The following is a 20,267-nucleotide window of genomic DNA, read 5'->3' as shown; positions in this document are numbered from 1 at the left end:
TGAGTTTCATTAAATTGAGAAGTTAAAAAGCTAAAATTCTGAAGCAGAAACCTAATCCACCCCAAACCTGTCCATTTTAATGGACACAGGATGAGGGGTGGATATCCAGGTGGTCACTTTTAAATCTTAATGAAGCTGTGCCCTTTCATTTTAAGTGATTTCATTTTTAATCACAGTTTGCTATGTTTCCCTGGCTTTGGAAACACAAGTAAGGGGAGGCAAGGAGGACTGAATCAATAAAGTGATCTCTCTTCCCACCACCCATCCCTCCACCACATCAGACCCACTTAATATCAGTTTGGCTGCAGCCTTGTGCTGCAGGCTTTCCCCCCCACCCCATTGGGCACGAAACCTACAGAGAAAAATGAAAAGACAACCTCCACTTATAAAAAAATACAGGCTATTCAGGAACCTTTACTTTTGGAATTCCTGTCCCTACCTCCAACCCTTACAACACCCAACCCACCCCTCCACCCCCACAACAGATATACCCTGAAGATGGGGGCCGATTCTCCAAATGAGGTGTAACCAGTGATTTACAAAGGTTTAGCTAATATAGTAACACACCATGCACTAAATCTACTGCTTTAGATAGCCGACCTAGGTTTGACCAAGTGTATCCATGATCAGCTGGGATAGATGCTTGAGAGAAGAGGGAGGGTTATAAGCTGACTTAGTTAATGTGTTGAGGCTGCTTAGAAGAATGCATTGGCAAGATTTTAGTAGATCTGCCTCCTCAGTGGAGAGTGGAGAAATGATCTGGAGCACCACCCTACCCCCCACAAAAACTTCTCAAAAGAAATAAAATATTTTTAAAATGTACCCTTACTATTGCAGCTGAAAAGGAATTACAATGCAAACATTTTAACAAGTGAGAAGGTGACTAGTTTGTCCTGGTATTTATACTCTACAAGTTAATAATAATGTCTCCATATCAGGCAAATGACCCCGACATTAACAAGGATCAGTCCATTGCCACTTCACTCCCCTTACAGCCAACTATAACTCTTCCAATCAAAGGTACAGGACCTTCATTGGATGTGTCACCCTAGTAACTGGAAGCTGCAAGACAGCAATTTCAAATAAAATGACAGTTGCAGATGGAAAAAAATCAAAGATAATTGATCTAGAAAAAAGATCAAGAGCCTAGTTCGTCTAACCATCTCACCTCCACCCCCCCACCCCACCCCGCCCCGATTTCATTGAAAGCTGGATATCAGAAAATTAGAGAGCTTTCAGCATTGAGTTAGTCAGTTCTACAGCGCTCACAAATAGGCACACTGATTTTCTGCAAGTGAGGAGTAACTCTGCTATGAGCTTCCCAATAAAGCTTCCCAAATCAGCAAGATCATATGCTCTGAAACTGAGATAACCACAAGGAGGGCTACAGAAAATTTCAAACTGCAAATAAGAGTTTTGTCATACATATTAAGTTTTTAATTCCGGAATATCTTATTATTCAATATAATGTACTGTAGTGCACCAGAAAGTAATTACAACCGCCAAATGCAAACAATATTTGAATATTTCCTCACACACTTGTCCAATTCAACAACCCATTGACACTGCTACTCCCAGGATATTTTGATTAATGACTACAATGACACTACTTTTGTTTTTAAAAGAGAAAAACAATTTGCACTAAAAGTGCCAGCATCTTAGGCTTCAAACAGCAGAGATTATCCTATAATGTCACAGAAGAACGAACTTGCATTTATACAGCTACCGTCACATCTTTGGATGGACGAAGGTAACCAATCAATTTGTTTTGCTGTGGTTACTACAAACAAGTCAACCAAGTTGCAAGCAGTAAGATCCCACAAACAAGGGAATAAACAACCAGTTAATCTTTTTTGGTAGCCAGTAAGAATAAATTGATCAGGACAACAGGAGAACTCTTCAATCTTCCTCATCTGAACTAACTGAGCCTCAATGGGATAACACCTCCAATGATGCAGCATTCAGCCAGGACTGCACTATAGTATTAGCATGGACTAAATCCTGGAAAAGGGAATGCACCTATAACCTTCTGACTCCGAGGCGATAGTGCCACCATTGAGCCAAACTGATACTCCAGGGAATAAACGGCATCCATGGGGAAGTGAGAATAACCTGAATCTAAGCAAAGGGTAGCGATGCTACATGTGGCAGAAGTATTGACAAAAATGGAACTTCTGAAGAGATGTGAGCACACTCCTGGCCCATGTGGTCACACCCATAAACAAAGAGCAGAGAAATGTCTGCAGAGATGGAAAAATGTGCAGGCAAAATACTCCATTAAGTTGAAGGGCATTTAAATATTTATTTATATATTTTGGGCCAAAGCTCAGTAAATAGGCAAGTGAACAGTTCAAGAAGCGTGGTGAAACAGCAAAACAATTTGCAGTTCGAATACACATTTAAACCATCTTCAGATAAAGCACATTATCCAATGCTTCACAATTATTGTGGAAATGCTCAGCATCAAAATTCATCTTTACTTTGATTATGCTGTACCGCCTCAACAGCTCTGAGCTTGAACGGCTCTCATTGATGCAACACAACTATGGTTATGCAGAGATAGGTTGAAACTCTAGTCATCAGTGATCAAGGAGGACAATAAAGCAACATAGAACATATAGCACAGAAGCAGGGAATTTGTCCTGGTATTTATACCCTATGAGTCAATAATAATTCCTCCCCATCAGGGAAATGACCCCAACATTAACAAGGAACAAGTCATTTCTACTTCACTCTCCTTACAGCCAAATATAACTCTCCCATTCAAAGTTACAGGACCTTCATTGGATGTGTCACCCTAGTAACTGGAAGCTGCAAGACAGCAATTTCAAATAAAATGCCAGTTCCAGATGAACAAAAAACAGCAAAGATAATTGATCTAGGAAAAGGAATGGGAATCTAGTTCATCTAACCATCTCACCTCCACCCCCCACCCCCAACGCCCACATATTAAATTGAAAACTGGATATCAGCAAAATTGGCAAAATTCACTCACCATGAATTGAATTTAAAGTTAAATCGTTTTAAGCTAGTGTACATGATCCAGCTGAACTTATCCTGCACTTGGCATGCCCACCTTATTACATTCCACAGGTTTGCATTCTACGCTGCTTCCCGCTGTGTAAAAAAATTCGAGGGCGGGCCACCTCCATTTGGCTGGCTCGCCCCGCTTTAATTTTTCAGCAATTGCCCCTTGAATGAGGCAGGACTTCCCACTGTCTCATAGAGCTGCCGGCCAATTGGAGAGCTGCAGCTCTATGCCACACCAGGATCAGTGGCCACTACCAGTATTGCAGGAGGCCCTGGGGGAAGAGATACCCAGGTAAGTCTGGTATCTCACCAGGGAAGGGGTTGTAGTCCCCAGCAAGAGGTGGGGTGGGGGTGCAAAACTGTGGAACGGCGCCTCCGTTTGACACCGAGGCCTGGAAAGGGGGTGCCACCATTTCACTGACCAGCAGCCCAGAGGATTAAACTTACTGGCTACACATTGGGCACAGGCCTCGGCTGTTGCTTGTCAAATTGGAGCGGTGGAGGATGAGGACCTTAATTGGGTATTAATTGCCCACTTAAGGGCCTTCTTTGGGCTACAGACAGGTGCCCTAAAATCGTGGTGGGGCAGATAGCAGCATGCCACCGATGGCACAGCGCCCTTATTTATGGGTTCATCTGCTTGTTTTCCTGCCCTGTCTATAAAATTCAGCCCGTAGTGCAGCTGTATACAACATAGCTGTATGGGGTCCTGGTATGTTGTATTCTTGCTGAAATTATATTGAGAGAAAGTGGGTGGAAAATGGAGAGGATCAATCAGATCTTTCATATACAGCACAGATACACAGCTTGTACAGGCTAGTTTGAAGCCAATTAATCACTAGCAGTGCCCATTTTAGCTAGGTTCCATTGAACCAACTGAACTGAAAGCCAATTCCGAAGTATTTTAAGTGTTGACTTTTCAGCCCCTTTTAAGATGCACATGTTTCGATGAATACCATCATTACTCAGACAGGAGACAGTCTGTAATGTATTTTTCCAGTAGACAACTGACATTAAAATTCTAACCCTAAACCAAATTAATCTAAATCAAAAATGACAAGCAACAGGAATTTATCGGTGGCTGTATCAGGGCACAGTTTATCAATATAGATACGTCTTCCTTTCCAGTGTGATATGTTAGGATTAGATTCTGTTGGAGAGCTCTCTGGTGCTCCTTATCTTTCCTTGTGCTGATTATGGATCTTGTTGACCTCACGTACTATATAATGTAAACATACTGTGGGGCTCTCACTGGGACACTGGCTCCTGTCTCATTCCAGCTGACACCCCTGCACAGCATCGGCTCACACCAGCTACACAGCAGCTTCAGCTAATCCTGTAATTCTACAATTAACACACCTATGGCAGACAAGGCATGAAGGCCACCAGCACACCCAGGCTCAAAGACCACATCGATGTCCATTTCTCATACTCAACATCTGCTATCAAAGCAAAACAATCTTGTTCCTGTTTTTTCACTAGATTTAGAACAGCCCCTTACAAAGATCTGTACAGAAACTATGCACAAGATGACCTTGAAACAATTAGATTTGTAGCAATTGATCTTTACAATAAATTTCCATAGCCATTTTATAAAGCAGTAAAAGATAATCTGCTACTGCTCATCTTGCACAGGACAATACTGAACAATTTTGCTAACTTAGTAAAATATATCAGTATGCAGGCCCTCATTTTAAATACAAGGTCAGATTCATTGTAAAACATCCTTTTGTCCATATGCTTGCAAATTCTGAACTCCAGAATTGTCTTCAGATCAGTAAGAATCAAAATTTAGGACTCATTAAGCAAACCATTAATACATTCAGTCACTGGCTGATATAAACTGCCAGTTTGACCAATTACTTCCAATTCCCAGCCTTTGAAGCAGTAATTTGTCCTCTATTTCTCCCTCATACCTGAAAGCAAATTCTTGCTTCATATTTTAAGCAAACAGTACATTTAAAACTCTCATCTCAGAGAATTTGAACAGGGAAACAGAAATAGGGCTGTGATAAATTGGTGTGGGTATCAATTTTATTTCCTTCCGATCCTAAGTACGTGCATTCATGCACAAAAATGTTGGCTCACAGCTTCTTCCAAGAAGCAGTTTAAAAGCACAAATACACAGGAACAAAGGAAGACTGAGTACCAGCAAACATGTTGGAACATTGGTAACATAAATTACAAGACAACTCAATAGAACACACAGTCTCTTTTACACAGAGGCACTTTCAGGTCCACTACGTAATGTTTTTGGAAAGATGTTGCACAACAGTTTTCACCTTTAAAAAGAGCTCTTATCCTGCTTTGAATGCAGTGACTGAGGAATTTTTACAGTTCAGACAGTGAAAGTCAGCCATTGTGCAATGAGAATATTCAACCGGCCAGAAAGTAGCTCCTCATAAAATATAATGGAAAGGCATAAGGGAATGCAATAGCATTGGCTGTCTGTGGGAGTGGCTGTCATTCAAGCCAGGTCACAATACAGAGAGAGATGAGGAAAGCCATCTGACTCAACTTAGACTATCCATCCATCCAGAAAGACCCAATAGTAGCCCCACCATAGCATGCAAATTGTTTCTTAAAGGATTCAAGAGCACTTGCCTCGACTACTATACCTGGAAACCAGTTTCTCTTTACAGGAAGGACTACATGAAATCAATCCTAAATTTGCCTTTTATATGTTTGACCCTTTGTCTTAGTCTCATTTTCCATTTTTAGGTAATATTTCAGTTGACCATTTCAATATAATTTACATTTTTGTATAACTCGAGAAAAGATTACCTCCCATTGTTTCCCATTAAAGCTACAAACGGCCAAGTTTCTCCAGCCTCTTTATGATTCAATCCTATAATGCTAGTTGTTGGAGTCACCACTTCTTTGAATGACATCCAGAGCTTAAATGTCTTGGTTACCAGAATTGGATACAGTAGTAAATTTTGGATTTATAGTGCACAAATTTATAAAATCCCTTTTTGCACAATGCACTGTGATAGATGCTATCCTAGAATATAGTATGGCAAACTGTAGCAATTACTACATTTTCTGACAGTGCAACAGTAGGGTGGAAAAGCTCATTTGACTGGCAGTTATTATACAATAGCCAATTCCCACTTGGGCGACCTGAAAGACAATGCAGCAAGTTAAAAACCTTGAAATAAAAGGAGAGAAAAATTAAAGACTGGCTTGCTCTTTCAAAAGCAACAAGCTTCAATTTTTGAAGATTCATAATACATTTCAATATACTTATGGAGGGAAATAACATTGAAAATGTGGCGTGACGCAAGCACTGTACTGTTTCGACAAGCTTTTTCTGACTTGTTTATCACTTTTTTGGGGCATATGGTTCAAATTTGTTTTGTCGAATGCTGCTCAGCAGTGGTTGGACATGTCATGTGTCATCTGCCCAGTCCTTATTTATCATTCACTATTTCGGCATTCATTGAATGTTACCGATTGTTACCTATTTTTCCTTCCTTTGCACTTGTGTATTTTGCCCAACTCATTTTGCAGTTTCAAATCAAGCTCCTTAGATTCAACTGCTCATCTTGGTTTGGTGTAATTTGCAAATTTTGACCAACTTCCATTCAGTTTCCAAATCCAAGTTATAAATTGGAGAGATCTCTGTTTCCAAGATGTACATTGACTGTAGGGGGTCTTGCCTGTAACTAGTCACCTACTATGTCTCCAGCACTGATCCCATGGATATTTCACTCAACATGTGCCCTACAATGACAATACTGCCAACAAAATACTCTTCAGCAAACTTCTTATTCATCCCAAATTTAAACCTGAATCCTTACACTCTGAACTTTACTTGCAAGTTTCCATGCAGGACCTTTGACATGTGCTTTTTGGAAGTTAGGGTTCCGCATGCTGTAATAATTTTCACAGTCCATGTAGAACATAATTATCTCAAAAATTCAAGGAGTTTGGATAGGATCTTACCATTCTGGATCCATATTGACTGTTTACTAAGTTATTATTCCAGAAACATTGCATAATTCTGCATTAGATTCAAAGAGCTCTGCTTTTTCAGATATCAATGGACAGAGTTATGACATAGTTAGCCTCAGCTGATCCCTTCCTTGATTTGTCAAGCTAGAGGTTGTTGAGATAACTTTGTAGAGTCACTTTGTAGAGAAATGCCTTCCTGCAGTCAAAGTACATCTTGAAACCAGGGATGCAGATTTCAATAAAAACCTATAAAACATTTGCAGTAACTGTCTGAAAACTGAAAACGTGAGCTGATTTTTACGTGCCCCCGGCAGATGTGTTTCCCGTAAGTGGGGGAGGGGGGGACATGTAAAATAGGGTAGGTGCCCAACCCATCACCTTCCCTCTCACCCCTGAACTCTCACCCATAATACGGGGGAGCAGGCGGGCACCAGATCAGCAGCCTGCCATATTTAAATGTATAATTAAGGGTCAATTAGGCTTGTTATCAAGCAAATTAATCCTGATCGTATGCTGCTCACACTATAAAACATGTGGCCAGCAGGGCGAGAGCAGGAAATCCGTTTTTTAAACTCTAACGTTTAAAGGGCAGGAAGGAAGGGGGGCCGGATCGCTCTTTGGGGCAGTCCTTGGCCCATTGCAGGGCGGCCCCCCCTTAGGTCAACCCCCCCCTTTTCCTTCCTACCCACTCCCTGCCTTAAACCTACCCCCTTACCCCCACCTAGCCTACCCAAACCTTCCTGGCCCAAGACCCCAAACTTGCCTGCTCAGGGATCCATAGGCTTTGATCTTCTTTTTCCTCTACAATCACGGCAGCAGCCACTAACGCCTTCCTGGCGCCTGTGGGGCTGATGACGCTGCCAGACAGTCGGATTAGCCAGCAGCTACAGAGGGCAGGACTTCCGCCCCAATGAGAGCCGAAGTCCCACTCGACCGTTGTTAGTCCGCCCCACAGCGCTTTATGGCTGTGGGGCAGGTAGGCATGGAGCATGTCAGCTCCATGCCAATGTGGTTTCCGGCGGGGTGCCATCCGCTCCCTCCCCGGTATTATTCCACCCAATGGCTGCCAAGAGCAAATACATATACACACACACAGATTACCACATCTCTGCAATAATATATTTTGTAAGGTAAAACGTAAAGTGAACATTGGTTTTCAGGTAGCCAATTAATTTTGGATAGGAAGGATTCTTTGAGACACAGTGACGGAGTCCAGAAACATGAATTTACTAGACGCCAACCTGCATACCTCATCATTGGCAATAAAGTAGCTGTGAACCCATAGTGACTGAATAGGGAAACATTTCCCAGAATAGTTGGTTGCGAGGTAGCAAAACGCTGGATTCAACCATTGTCTTGACAAGTTTAATGCTAAGAACAATATATGTAGAAGATCCAAGCAGCGTGCGCAAATGCTTAGTTCATTAAAGGTTACTAGATCTAAACAAGTAGTAAAAGTAACCAATGCCATGACCAGTACACTTCTTACCAGTGTCAAGAGAACAGAAGCAAAATGGAATGAATCTTATCATATGAAAAACTCAAAGAAAAGAAAATCCTGCAATGTCAAGGCTACAATCTCAGCTTAGTATGTCACGTGTAAGGCAAACCCCTCAGTAAGATTACACTTGTAAAGCTGAGCTCCGGGAGGTATTGTAAGTACCATAACATTCCAGAGACAAAAAAATAAACTAAAGGATGATGTTAGTAACAGACACTGTTGTAACTGACCGAATATTCCCAATTTCTAACCGAAAATGAATTTCCTCCTTCTGTAACATTCCATGTGCAGTATCAAAATTAATAGTCAGTAGCTCAAATAGATAGTTAGGATCCCAGATTACAATTGCAGGGGATGTGAATCAAGGTTGACATTTATTGTAGCATAGATCTCCTTTACAACAATTGCATAGCCACCAGATACCATAAAGCACTGGAGTGGAGCTGGTTCATTAATACAATTTTCTTCTCATGAAACAAATGCTCATTAGATGTTAAGCAACTGTGGCATTCAAACCAATTATATCCCATTCCAGCAGCCATTTGACAACTTTGCCCAAGAAAAAACATTAAATCGTTGTTGTAGCAGTGATCCTTCAGATAACACCAAGTGAAACAATGCAGGGAAAGCCCCAGCTCGGGCTGTTGAAATATTTATTACAGCCATATCTGCCTTCAGCTTTCCTGTGGAAACGTAGATTTACAACACAAAAAAACCTGTCATTCTCTTTCCGAAACAGTCTATTTAATTCAGTTCTGTTCCTCCCAAAAGTCAGACTTCTTACAATTAACTTTCTCATGAGAAACAATAAGTCCAAATATTAGTTTTCAACTTACAAAGCTTTGGTTGCAGAATGGCTATAAAACATGTTGACAATTTCTTTGAATAAACATACACAGCATGAACGTTTACAAAAATGTACTGCATGTCTCCACCACTCCACATTATAGCTGCCAGTTTCTTACATTGTCATATGAAATTCAGTTGTGCTGCTTTTACACATCCCTACTGAAATACATCAGGGTGGTCCAGGAGCATCAAAACTGATGGGTTTCCTTTATTTAAGAAAATAGGGTAAATGTGAATAGTGTAGGGCAGGACCAAGTCTAAAAATAATAAGAAATGACTCGATAAATCAGGAAAATAGGATTTTGTGATGCCAAACTCAAGTTTTAAGGATAAAGATTGTTGATAGGCTGAAGGTGGTAAGGGGTTCCACAGTTTTGATTTAGAGTAGGAGTCCAATGGACTCTGAGGGCTCTTCAGTTTGACACTGAAGAGGATCAATAACAACTTGCATTTATATAGCACCATTATGACCCAAGGTGCTTCATAAGAGCGTTATCAAATAAAATTTGACACCAACATAGGAGACATTAGGACAGGTGACTAAAAGCTTTGTCAAAGAAGAAGGTTCATGGAACATCTTAAAGAAGGAAAAGAGGTGGAGAGGTGTTTGGAGGGAATTCCAGAGTTTAAGCCTAGGTAGCTGAATGCATAACTGCCAATGATGGAGTAATGAAAATCAGAAAAGTGCAAGAGGCTGGATACTGGTGGAGTGCAACAACAATTTAAGAGAGCTACCAGAACACTGAGCACAGCAGTTCTTACTTCAGAGACAGAACGGTTCCGACGACAGAGAGTGACTGGGAAAGAGGAGATTGATTGGAGGGTTTGCCCATCAGTAAGAGCTTTTCTTGCACCTAGTCAGGAATGGCAGGGTGGTGGTAAGGCCTTCCCAGATATGGAAGCAGCACTCAAGTCTTCGGTAGCCTTACATTATCTCACAATTCCAATTTTTCTCCTGGCGTTGCTTCTATTAAAGAACTTGCTAGTTATGTTCAACAGTCTCATTTAGAACAGCGATGCTAAACACTCTCCATGCAAATGAGCTACTAATGAAAGGTCATCAACCTGAAATGTTATCTGTTTCTCCTTCCACAGATGCTGTCTGACCTGAATATTTCCAATGCTTTCAGTTTTTATTTCAGTTACTATGGGGTTTTTTTTCGAAGAGTTCAGAACAATTCAGAGTAAGGCCATTTGAGATATCAGGCATTCTCCTTCCAATGGCCATATACAATTTGCACCATTAACCCAGACATCAATTCCACATAGCCACTGACATGCTTCAGTTGCAGCCTACAAATGACATTCCAATGGATATAATCATAGAATGGCACAGAAGGAAACATTCAGTCCTCCATGTCCATGCTAGCTTCCTGCAAGGGCAACTCACCTGGTCCCACTCTGTCATATTTTCACCGTAGTCCAGCAATTTTTTTCGCTTCAGATAATTATCCAATTTCCTTTTGAAATCCATGATTGAATCTTCCTCCACCACACTCAGAGAATGCATTCTGGGTCCTAAACACTCATTGAGTAACCACGTTTTTCCTCATATCATCTTTGGTTCTTTGCCATTCACCTTAAGTCAGTGTCATCTGATTCTAGGCCCTTCTGCCAATGGGAACAGTTTCTTTCTTATCTACTATACCCACATGCCTCATGATTTTGAGCACCTCTAGCAAATCCCCTCAAATTCTCTTCAAGGGATACAGCCCCAGCTTCTCCGATCTATCCACATAACTGAAGTCCCTCACCCCTGGAGCCAATCTCTTAAATATTTTCTGCAACCTCTCTGATGCCTCCACATCCTTCCTAAAGTGTGATGCCCAGAATCAGACACAATACTCCATGGGAGGCTGAACCAGTGTTTTATAAAGGTTCATCTTAATCAAAAAGGCTAATCAAATACTGGCCTTTATAGATAGATACTCTTTACAAGAATAGAAGGGAGTAGAAGTTATTCTAGAAGTATAGAAGCCCTGGTTAGACCATGCCCCGGAGAACTGTGAACAATTGTGGGCATCACACCATAGGAAGGATATATTGGCCTTGGACGGAGTACAGAATGATACCTGAACTCCAAGCGTTAAATTAAAGGAGAGAATGCACAAACTAAGATTGTGTTCTCCATAATTTAGAAGGTTAAGTGGGTGGCTGGGGAGGGGGGATGTTGGTGGTATCTCATTGAAGTTTTCAAGATATTAGATGGAACAAATAGGGTAGTTGGAGAAACTGTTTCTGCTGGTTGGGGAGTCTAAAACTAGGGGGGATAGCTTAAAAATTAAGAGCCAGGCCCTGCATTGACAATTTCACTGTCATCAGTTTGCAAGGGGGGCCCACATTGCTTGTGACCATCCTTTTTTTCATAATTTGTCACCCTTAGCTGTTTTTTGCATCCCTCTCTCTCTCTCTAGGATCTGTGTTTTTTTTAAGCATATTAAGATAAATAAAATACACAGCTTAGTTGAATCAAAACGGAAGCGAGGCTACCTGTTGAATTGAGGGAAATCAATTATGTCTTTACTCTGTATCTGCAACATGAGACATAGTATGTTAGCATGTCATTTGAACAAAACATTGAATGAGTCAGTTTCAGCCACAGAAGAGCCACAAGTGGCTGGCAGAACACTCCGAAATGTTTGATGTGTCCTCTAATCAATTTTAAATGTCAAAACAACATCCTTCTTTACCCTAGAGTTCAGGCCCCATGCAGGTTATTGTCTTTTGTTGAGACATCCTATAACTGCAAATCTAGGTACATTAGCAATGAATTTCAAAAACAATAATGATATAACCTACCTTTTATATATCCATTTGTTTGGAAATTATTGGGGTAGAATTACCACTAGTTTTGTGCCCAGATTCCAGTGCAATCGGTCGATCCAGGGCAAAAGATTGAAGTGCTTAAAATGTGAGTTATGGCCATAAATACCATATATACTCAAGTAATAGACAATCTCATGTAAAAATTGACCCTCAGCTTCTGTCAAAAAAAGTTAACTCTTTCAACTTAGCACCTGCTCGCCGCCTCTCCCATTTGCTGCTTCCCTGCGCAACTCTCCCATTCACTGCTTTCTCCCCCGAAACCATGCTGAGTGAGAGATCATGACAGGGGCGGTGAGAGGGAGGAACTGAGCAAAAGGAGCAGCGAGTGAGAGAGCCAGGCGGGGAAGTGGCGAGAGGGAGAGGCTGCTCTAAAATGGGGCCGATCATTTCACGCAAGCTCTGTCAGCACTGGCGCAAAACGATTTCAACTCCTCAAAAATATTACTCATTCATAAGTCTACCCCCTACTTTTTGACTAAAAATTTGGACTCAAAAACCCAGTTTTTACACGAGTATATATGGTACTTTACACTGGTGTTTTTTGCAATCTTTTCCATTGGTTCAAGATTCAGTTTGTCTGAAGCAGCCTCACCCACAAAACCGGCCAGACCCCCATGTTGAAATTGCAAGGTTCTGCTGCTTCTAGATGGCTCCTTCAATTGCATTTTCTTAGGCGCATTAGAAATCATAGAAACTTAAGGCACAGAAGGAAGCCATTTGCCCCATCGTGTCTTTGCAGGCTACAAAACAGCTATCCAGCTCATCCCACTAATAGGCATGTTTGAAGTATTTTTACACCAAAAAATTTTCACTTTATTAAGAAACTGCTAAATGGTCCAGTATACATATTTTAAGCCATTTGCAGTAATCTTAAAAAGGTTACCCACAGGTGGAGATCTAGACACAAACTAAAAATGTTTATTTGTGTGGAAAGCCAAAACTGCACTAGTTTACCACTCTTTAATACAAAGAATACTTATTAATAGAAAAAAAGGAACAATTATATTACAGTTGTGCTAGCTCATTTTTTTGCGATTAATCAAAAAGTTTAAGTGGAAAGTTGAACCGTAACCTAACCAGCACAATTTTAAGAATATTTTTGTGCACAATTTTCCAATTGCACCCAAAAGGGAAACTCTACCCCATTGACTTTAGTCATTAATTGTAATCCAATTGCTTCCTTTACAGTGCATTCCAATATTTTTGCCAACTATAGGTGTCAAGCTAACCATTCTACAATTCGCATTATCGTGCTTTTGACCTTGCTCACAAACTTGAGTGTTTCAGCTTTTTCAAAATGTCCAGTTGCATGAACTCAGATGCATTTCTCAACCTTTCTACCAAATATACATTACTGGAGAGGAAGGCTTGCCCTTAGTCTTCAATTCCGTTCTTAGCTAAAATTGCATTCAGTTCCATTTTTAAAGCAACTTTACCGATGTGGCATTAAAGAAAGAACTTGCATTTATATAGCATCTTCCCATATCCGCAAGGCGCTCCACAGCCAAGATTTGCCTTTGAAGTGTAGTTGCTGCATTTGCTTACAAAACAATGACCAATCTGCTAATAAAGGTCTCACAAGCAATAGTGATGAACAATTAGCTTGATTTTTAAGTAGTGGTGCTTCAGGGATAGATGTTGACCAGGAAACAGAGAATTTCCTGCTCCTCTTTTACTTCCACCTGAACAGGCAAATGGAGACTCTTGTTTAATAACTCATTTAGAAGACAGCAACTTCAAGAAAACAGCGCTCCCTCAGTAATACACTAAATTGTCAGTCTACATGCTAAAGTCCTGGTGTGAATCCTGAACCCACAATCTTCTGACTCAAGGCAGAAGCGCCATCAAAAGAGCCAAGTTTACACATAACTGCTCCATGAGGAAGAGGAAACACTTATTTTTGCATAAACCTAGCAGAACACGGAGGTAGTATTTTCATGAATGCAACATATTTCTTGTTAACACTGTGTGCCTGATATAGAATATGTATACGCTGTATAGAATGAGTGCAATTCTGTGTGGAAAACAAAAGGGAAGTAGTACATTTTAAAAAAAGGTTCAGCAAAGGGACTAAATGGCTAGCACTTTCAGGGATGGCACAGACATGATGGACCGAATGGCCTCTGTCTGTGCAGTTAAATGATGTGATTTTATGTTGATTGTTGCCCATTTTTAAACAAAAGCCCATTTGGTCTTTTACTTCTGCTCACTTGCAGCATGACTCATTGAACGGGTTTTGGTACAAATATTGCAAAACTACTTTACAGGATGCACAGTTTGACCCAAGCCAAAAACAAAAGAATAATAGGTTAATAAATTGTACTTTTCCCAGGATTCAAAAGTGGTCTACAGAGAATCACAATCAGCCTTTCAAAGAAACATTTGTGAAAAAACGCTGCATGCCTATTCAAAATATTTATTTTTTCAAAAGTCATGGTGGAAAGGTATCTTTATCACTGGTTTATAACTTCTTGCAGAAATAGCCTCAACCTTTTGATAAAGCGTGACTTGCACAGAAGTCTTGATTTCTGCATTCATGAGAACAAGAACTGGCACATTGAAATGGCTGGGTCCACAGTCCCTGCAACAACTTGGTTTACTGATAAAGACTTTTATACTTCCTTGTAACTAGTACAACAGTCAGCTACAATTTATGCACTGAGTGGCCCACCTACCCAGCTGCAAAAGATACTGAAACAAAGACTTCATCAGAAACAGGCACCGCTACTAAACCTGTTCTTAATATTAGCCCTTTCCAGTTTCAAAGGCCAAACAAAAGGCAAGCAAATTAGAAAAAATACACCCAAGCAACTCTGTACTGGAAACAAGAGAGCAGCAGAAAAGCCAGCCCCAAACTTCCCCACTATTCCAGGAAACTATTATCACTGGATGGATTTAAACAGTTCAGTTTAATACATGGTGATTGTAGTTACCGATGTGCTATATAGGAACTTTATTGTAAGAATGGCCACCTGGTGTGGACAAAAAGGAACCCAACATCCTGTATGATACTGGGAAGGATATTACCAATAATCATAGAAGATAGGGCTCTGGGTGCAACATTGCAAAGCTACATGGTTGTGTCATCACTGCACACTCCATGGAGAGTTGTGCCCAAACATTACAGGAAAGGCTTAGAAAAGTTCTTTTGGATACTCATGTCTAATTTCCAGTGAAAACAACCTACAAAATTTATAGCAGACAAATGGGTTAACCAACAGAGTGAAATGTAATAAAGTTAAGGCTTCACTCAGCTTTTGCCACCGCTCTCTGCCAGACCTTTACAAAGATCACAAGCAAGAACTACTTACTCTGCGCTTCAGTCGCTCCCGTTCCCTCAGTGTCAATGTATCCGCCTTGGCAATCACCGGCACAATATTTACTTTGCTGTGTATGGCTTTCATAAACTCTACATCTAAAGGCTTCAGGCTGCATGAGACAATAAACAGTTAAGCACTGCATACACTTCCCCTAATCCACAACATTGGAATCACAGAAACAGAACTCAATGTCCCCAACAAAATTAAAATTTATTTCTAGAGTAGTCAAGTAGTTTTTAGATTATTGGTTTAGCATTGTTTTTGGTTTTGTAAATTTAGTGTAACTCACTGCAGAACCAGGGTGCAGCATCCAAGATCATTTGGATATTTCAATAGACATCAGTGGTATAGAATACTGTAATCTCCAGTACTAAGAGTTGCAGATGCATTAAAAGTCACGCTTGTGCTTTTAAAATACAGGGGCTAAAGAGTGCTACACTAGAGGTATGTTCACCACATGCAGTTCAGTTTACAACACCCTCTAGAAAATGCCCCTGCTAAATTCAAGGACCAGGTCTCCATGAGAATGGTTACACGAATCATGTACAAGATGCCTATGGCATCTTTTGAACAATGGCCCAAAATGAGCGATCATTTTGAGAGGAGAGAATGAGTAAGTGGAAAAAATTGCAAGCTAAATATACTAAAAAAGAGCCAGGTTACTGGCAGGCAATGTCTTCAGAGGAAGCAGGAGTTTTTTATTAAATAGGAATTCTCAATTGTGTAAATAGAGATCTGAAGAAACAACTTCAAAGAAGAAACACTAGGGGAAGAGATCAAGAAAACATAATAGTTCCAACAGTACATACACGAACTACCAAGCACAGGATAAAGAGTTCATTCTGCAGTTTTATGGCTATCTGAACTCACCTGAGCATTGTGGCAGTAACAGATAGCTCAAAGGAGAAAAGATGCTATAACATGGACTAGTACCACTGCAGGAATTGTCCAATGCAGTGTGTAGCAATAAAGCTCTATATTCAAGAAATTTCTCTATAACCTCAATTCCTCTTCTCAACAGATGTCAATTAGCAGCTCAACTGGGCCAGTTGTTCCAATTCCCATTTGACAACTGGTTCAACTAGGCCAGTTGGCAACAGGTTCGGTTGCATGAGAATCCAGCTCATCATCCCAAATCTTCTCTGAAAGTTTCTTCCACATATGCACTATCCTATATCCTAGTCAAGCCTTCTGAATTTTGTATGTGTGTTTGTCGAATTTAAATAGATTGCTTATTTCCACTATGTCTGACCCGTTTATTACAAGGACCTGAAATCACATTAAAGAATATCATAAATAACATTTACTGAAGAAATAAACAGAAATTATCCGATAAGAAAAGTCAGTTATTACTTGGAACAAAATGAAAAGTACAGATTCCAGAAATCAGAAATGTCAAGTGATGACAATAGATTAAGAAAGTTGGGCTTGTTTTATTTGGAAAAACAGGTTTTGAGGTGGTTGAAGTTTTCAAGATTAAGAAAGGAAGTAAGACAGCTGCTTGATAACAATATAGGTTAGGAAGAGTATAGGGAGAGTGGGGCTAGGCTGGTGACCAATGGATAAAAATACTAACTCTGGTCCGATGATCAAAATGGCTTGTTTCAGTGGTGTAACATTCAATGATTTCAAAAGACCCTTTCCCCAGTTTTTCCTTACTTACAGTTCAAAGAGTGGTGGCGTAACTTTATTGAGTAGTTAATCTTGCTCATATGTAATTCTGGAATCATCCAAGAAAGAGTTGGCCTTACTCACTCAAGGTTGGCACAGCAATGTACAATATTATGGGCCACCCTTCCATAAACAAGCTCTATTGTAGCAGCAACAATAGTGAGTATGTGGACAAGCATATTTTGATCACATACCCTGCAGAATGAGAGATTTTTCTTACCCATGGCCGAAGGGGGAGATGAAGTAGAAACAGCAGTGGACTCGGTTATCTACAATATGTCGTCTGTTCAGGCCACTCTCATCATGAAGATATCGTTCAAACTGATGGTCAATGTATTGAATGATGGGTCTAAAGCTGAAAGGGAAAAAGGGTAGGGTCTTTGAAACAATGGCACCAGTCGCAATAGCACTTGAAAATCTGGTTTTTGGGTACCTTAATACTGACCCACTAACTTCCAATTAAATACTATTACCTTTGGTAGTCTAGATACCTGCCCAGCCACATCATCATCACTTTTACTACAAAGGGGATTTTGGAAATTCTCTTCTGGATATTACTGCAGTATGAGTTGAGGGATTTCATACTCCTTCAGATCTTACCACACTGTTAACTTTCGTACATTTTCAAGAATGCTACATTGCATTTGCCAAGCATGACAGACAGTAAAAAAGAGCAAGCTCCTTGCATACCTGCAGGATGTCCCAAAAGAGCTTCAGAACCAATTGATTATCATTGTTTTGTAGGCAAAACCAGCAGCCAACACATTCAGGGCAAGGACTCTCAAACAGCAAACAAGATAAATAACCAGCCTTTTTTTATTCATTCATGGGATATGGGCATCACCGACTAGGCCAGCATTTATTGCCCATCCCTCACTGCCCTTGAGAAGGTGGTGGTGAGCTGTATTCTTGAACCGCTGCAGTCCATGTGATGTAGGTTCACCCACAGTGCTGTTAAGGAGGGAGTTCCAGCATTTTGACCCAGTGACAGTGAAGGAAAGGCAATTATTTCCAAGTCAGGATGGTGAGTGGCTTGCAGGGGAACTTCCAGGTGGTGGTGTTCCCATCTATCTGCTGCCCTTGTCCTTCTAGATGGTAGCAGTTGTGGGTTTGGAAGGTGCTATCTGAGGAGGCTTTGCGAGTTGCTGCAGTGCAGTTTATCTGTTGTTTCCTGTGTTAGTTGAGGGACAAATGCCAAATAGGAGAACTCCCTGCTCTTTTCTTGCACATACATTGTTCATTCATAAGGAAATTATATTTAACATCCCAATAAAAAATACCACCTTTAACAGTGCTGTAATCCCTCAGGATTACATTGAAGTGTCAATCTAGCTATGTGCTCAAATAACAGTAGAACTACACCTATGCTCTTTTGGTTGAGATGTGAGTGTGCTACCACTGAACCAAGATGACACTAATACAGTAGAGAAACGATATGTTTTTACAGACCAAAATAACATCGCAATATCTTTGTAATGTTAAGTGCCTTAAAATGTATTGAGTAGTTGGTTATGGTGTTTGTGTTTTTCCTTTTTCTGAACATTGTGGTTTAGCAATTCCATTATACAACCACTTTGTCCTATTAGAACTTACAAAAGACACCAAATTCTAGGAATCAGACAGATCGCATCCAACTGTGTACAAATAATTACAGTCCGCAGCTGCATATAATAACACTGGTATTCTCTGCCAATATGAATATCTTTTGTTAAACTCCCCATCAATCGTGTCTGGAGACCCCACAGCTTGTAAGTGACTCAGTTTAATTTGACACACAATTTATAAGCAACTATCCTCCACTTTCAGCACTTTCTTTTATTAGGAGATGTTGCTGCAGTTTCTGTCATGACCCCTGTTTGCTGCACAAGAACACAAGAAATAGGAGGAGTAGGCCAGACGGCCCATTGAGCCTGCTCTGTCATTCAATATCATAGCTGATCTTGGGCTTCAAAACCATTTTCCCGCCCCTCCCCAAATCCCTCAATTCCCTGAGTTTGTAGGAACTATTTAAGTAGACCTTGTAGACTGTTTACTGGAGTAATTGTTTTAACAGACTCAGCTGAGTAAATGGATTTTGCTTGTTCTAAAATATACTGTATGCTGAGTCTGCCAAGTCCCACCCTGGCTCCAACTCATTGGCTGACAGTGGTGCCGATAAAGACTGGTCAAACTTGCACATAAATTACAAAAGCACCTGCAGCTAATAGTCCATTATTGCTGATGAATCATCACACGATCGGATTCATTAACGCCTGAAAGACTGAGTCTGACAACGAGGTCAATCTCGCACTTAAACTATTTTAAAAAAATAAAGAACAAAAGAGTTCAAAATCAGTGCAACTTCTTTGCAACTGATCTTCAGAAGAGTTGGAAAGTGAAGTGGTCATTAAAACAGTAATACAATATAGAAATTTCAAGAAATTTAGAAACTGCCTGTTTTTAGAATCATGAGATTTGAACAATTGAATACTACTACTATTTAACAACCAGATGTCAATTGTCCTATACACAATGACCTTCTCAGCATGGCAATGAAAATCTGTTTTCCTTCACAATGTATCCATGCAGTTAGACCTGTGATCTTCTTCCTCTATTTGGCATGAGCCAATGTTATGCTGTCAGCCCACAATGGATTTCAAATTGACCTTGTGCTAACAATGAAACATCATCTTGCTGCTCAACAAAAGGATTCAGATCCTCACTAGTTACCAACTGAGTGCAGGGAGTGGAACTTCCCAGAATCAAACCTTAGCTTGTGCTGAACTAATTGATCTTGCTCACGGTAGCAGTTGGGGTATTCTAATTCAAACCTCAGTACTCCAGGTTAGACACAGCCAGGGGCCCAACTCCATCACTGTGATGCCTGCTGGAAAATTCTGAATTATAGGCAGCAGGATTAGGCACATCTATGACATCCCCATGAATCAACAGCTTGCCAATACTTAGCTGTGTTTGCAAATGAATAATAGCTGCTTAGGCGAGATACCAGAAGGACACAGAACTTCAAAAAAAAACTATTCATGGTATGTGGACAACACGGGCGAGCATTTACTTCCCCCTCCCGATTTGCCCTCAAGAAGGTAGGGGTGATCCTCAAGTACTCCAACAATGCT

At 40.5% G+C, this 20,267-nt stretch overlaps 1 protein-coding gene across 2 annotated transcripts in view; it reads right to left on the bottom strand.

The window, feature by feature from the left end:
* LOC144687585 (septin-2) overlaps positions 1-20,267 on the bottom strand; it is a 125,809-nt gene that overhangs the window by 59,797 nt on the left and 45,745 nt on the right. For both annotated transcript variants that reach the window (XM_078553908.1, XM_078553907.1), the window contains exons 6-7: positions 17,375-17,509; positions 15,475-15,592 (exon numbers count right to left, since the gene is read on the bottom strand). In XM_078553908.1, coding sequence (XP_078410034.1) covers positions 15,475-15,592; positions 17,375-17,509 — 253 coding nt within the window. The remainder of the gene's footprint in view (positions 1-15,474; positions 15,593-17,374; positions 17,510-20,267) is intronic.

Source organism: Cetorhinus maximus, chromosome 12, assembly GCF_964194155.1.
Source record: "Cetorhinus maximus chromosome 12, sCetMax3.hap1.1, whole genome shotgun sequence".
NCBI classification, from domain to species: Eukaryota; Metazoa; Chordata; class Chondrichthyes; order Lamniformes; family Cetorhinidae; genus Cetorhinus; species Cetorhinus maximus.
The sequence above is the reverse complement of the archived record's forward strand: the minus strand, read 5'-3'. Positions and strand labels throughout refer to the sequence as shown.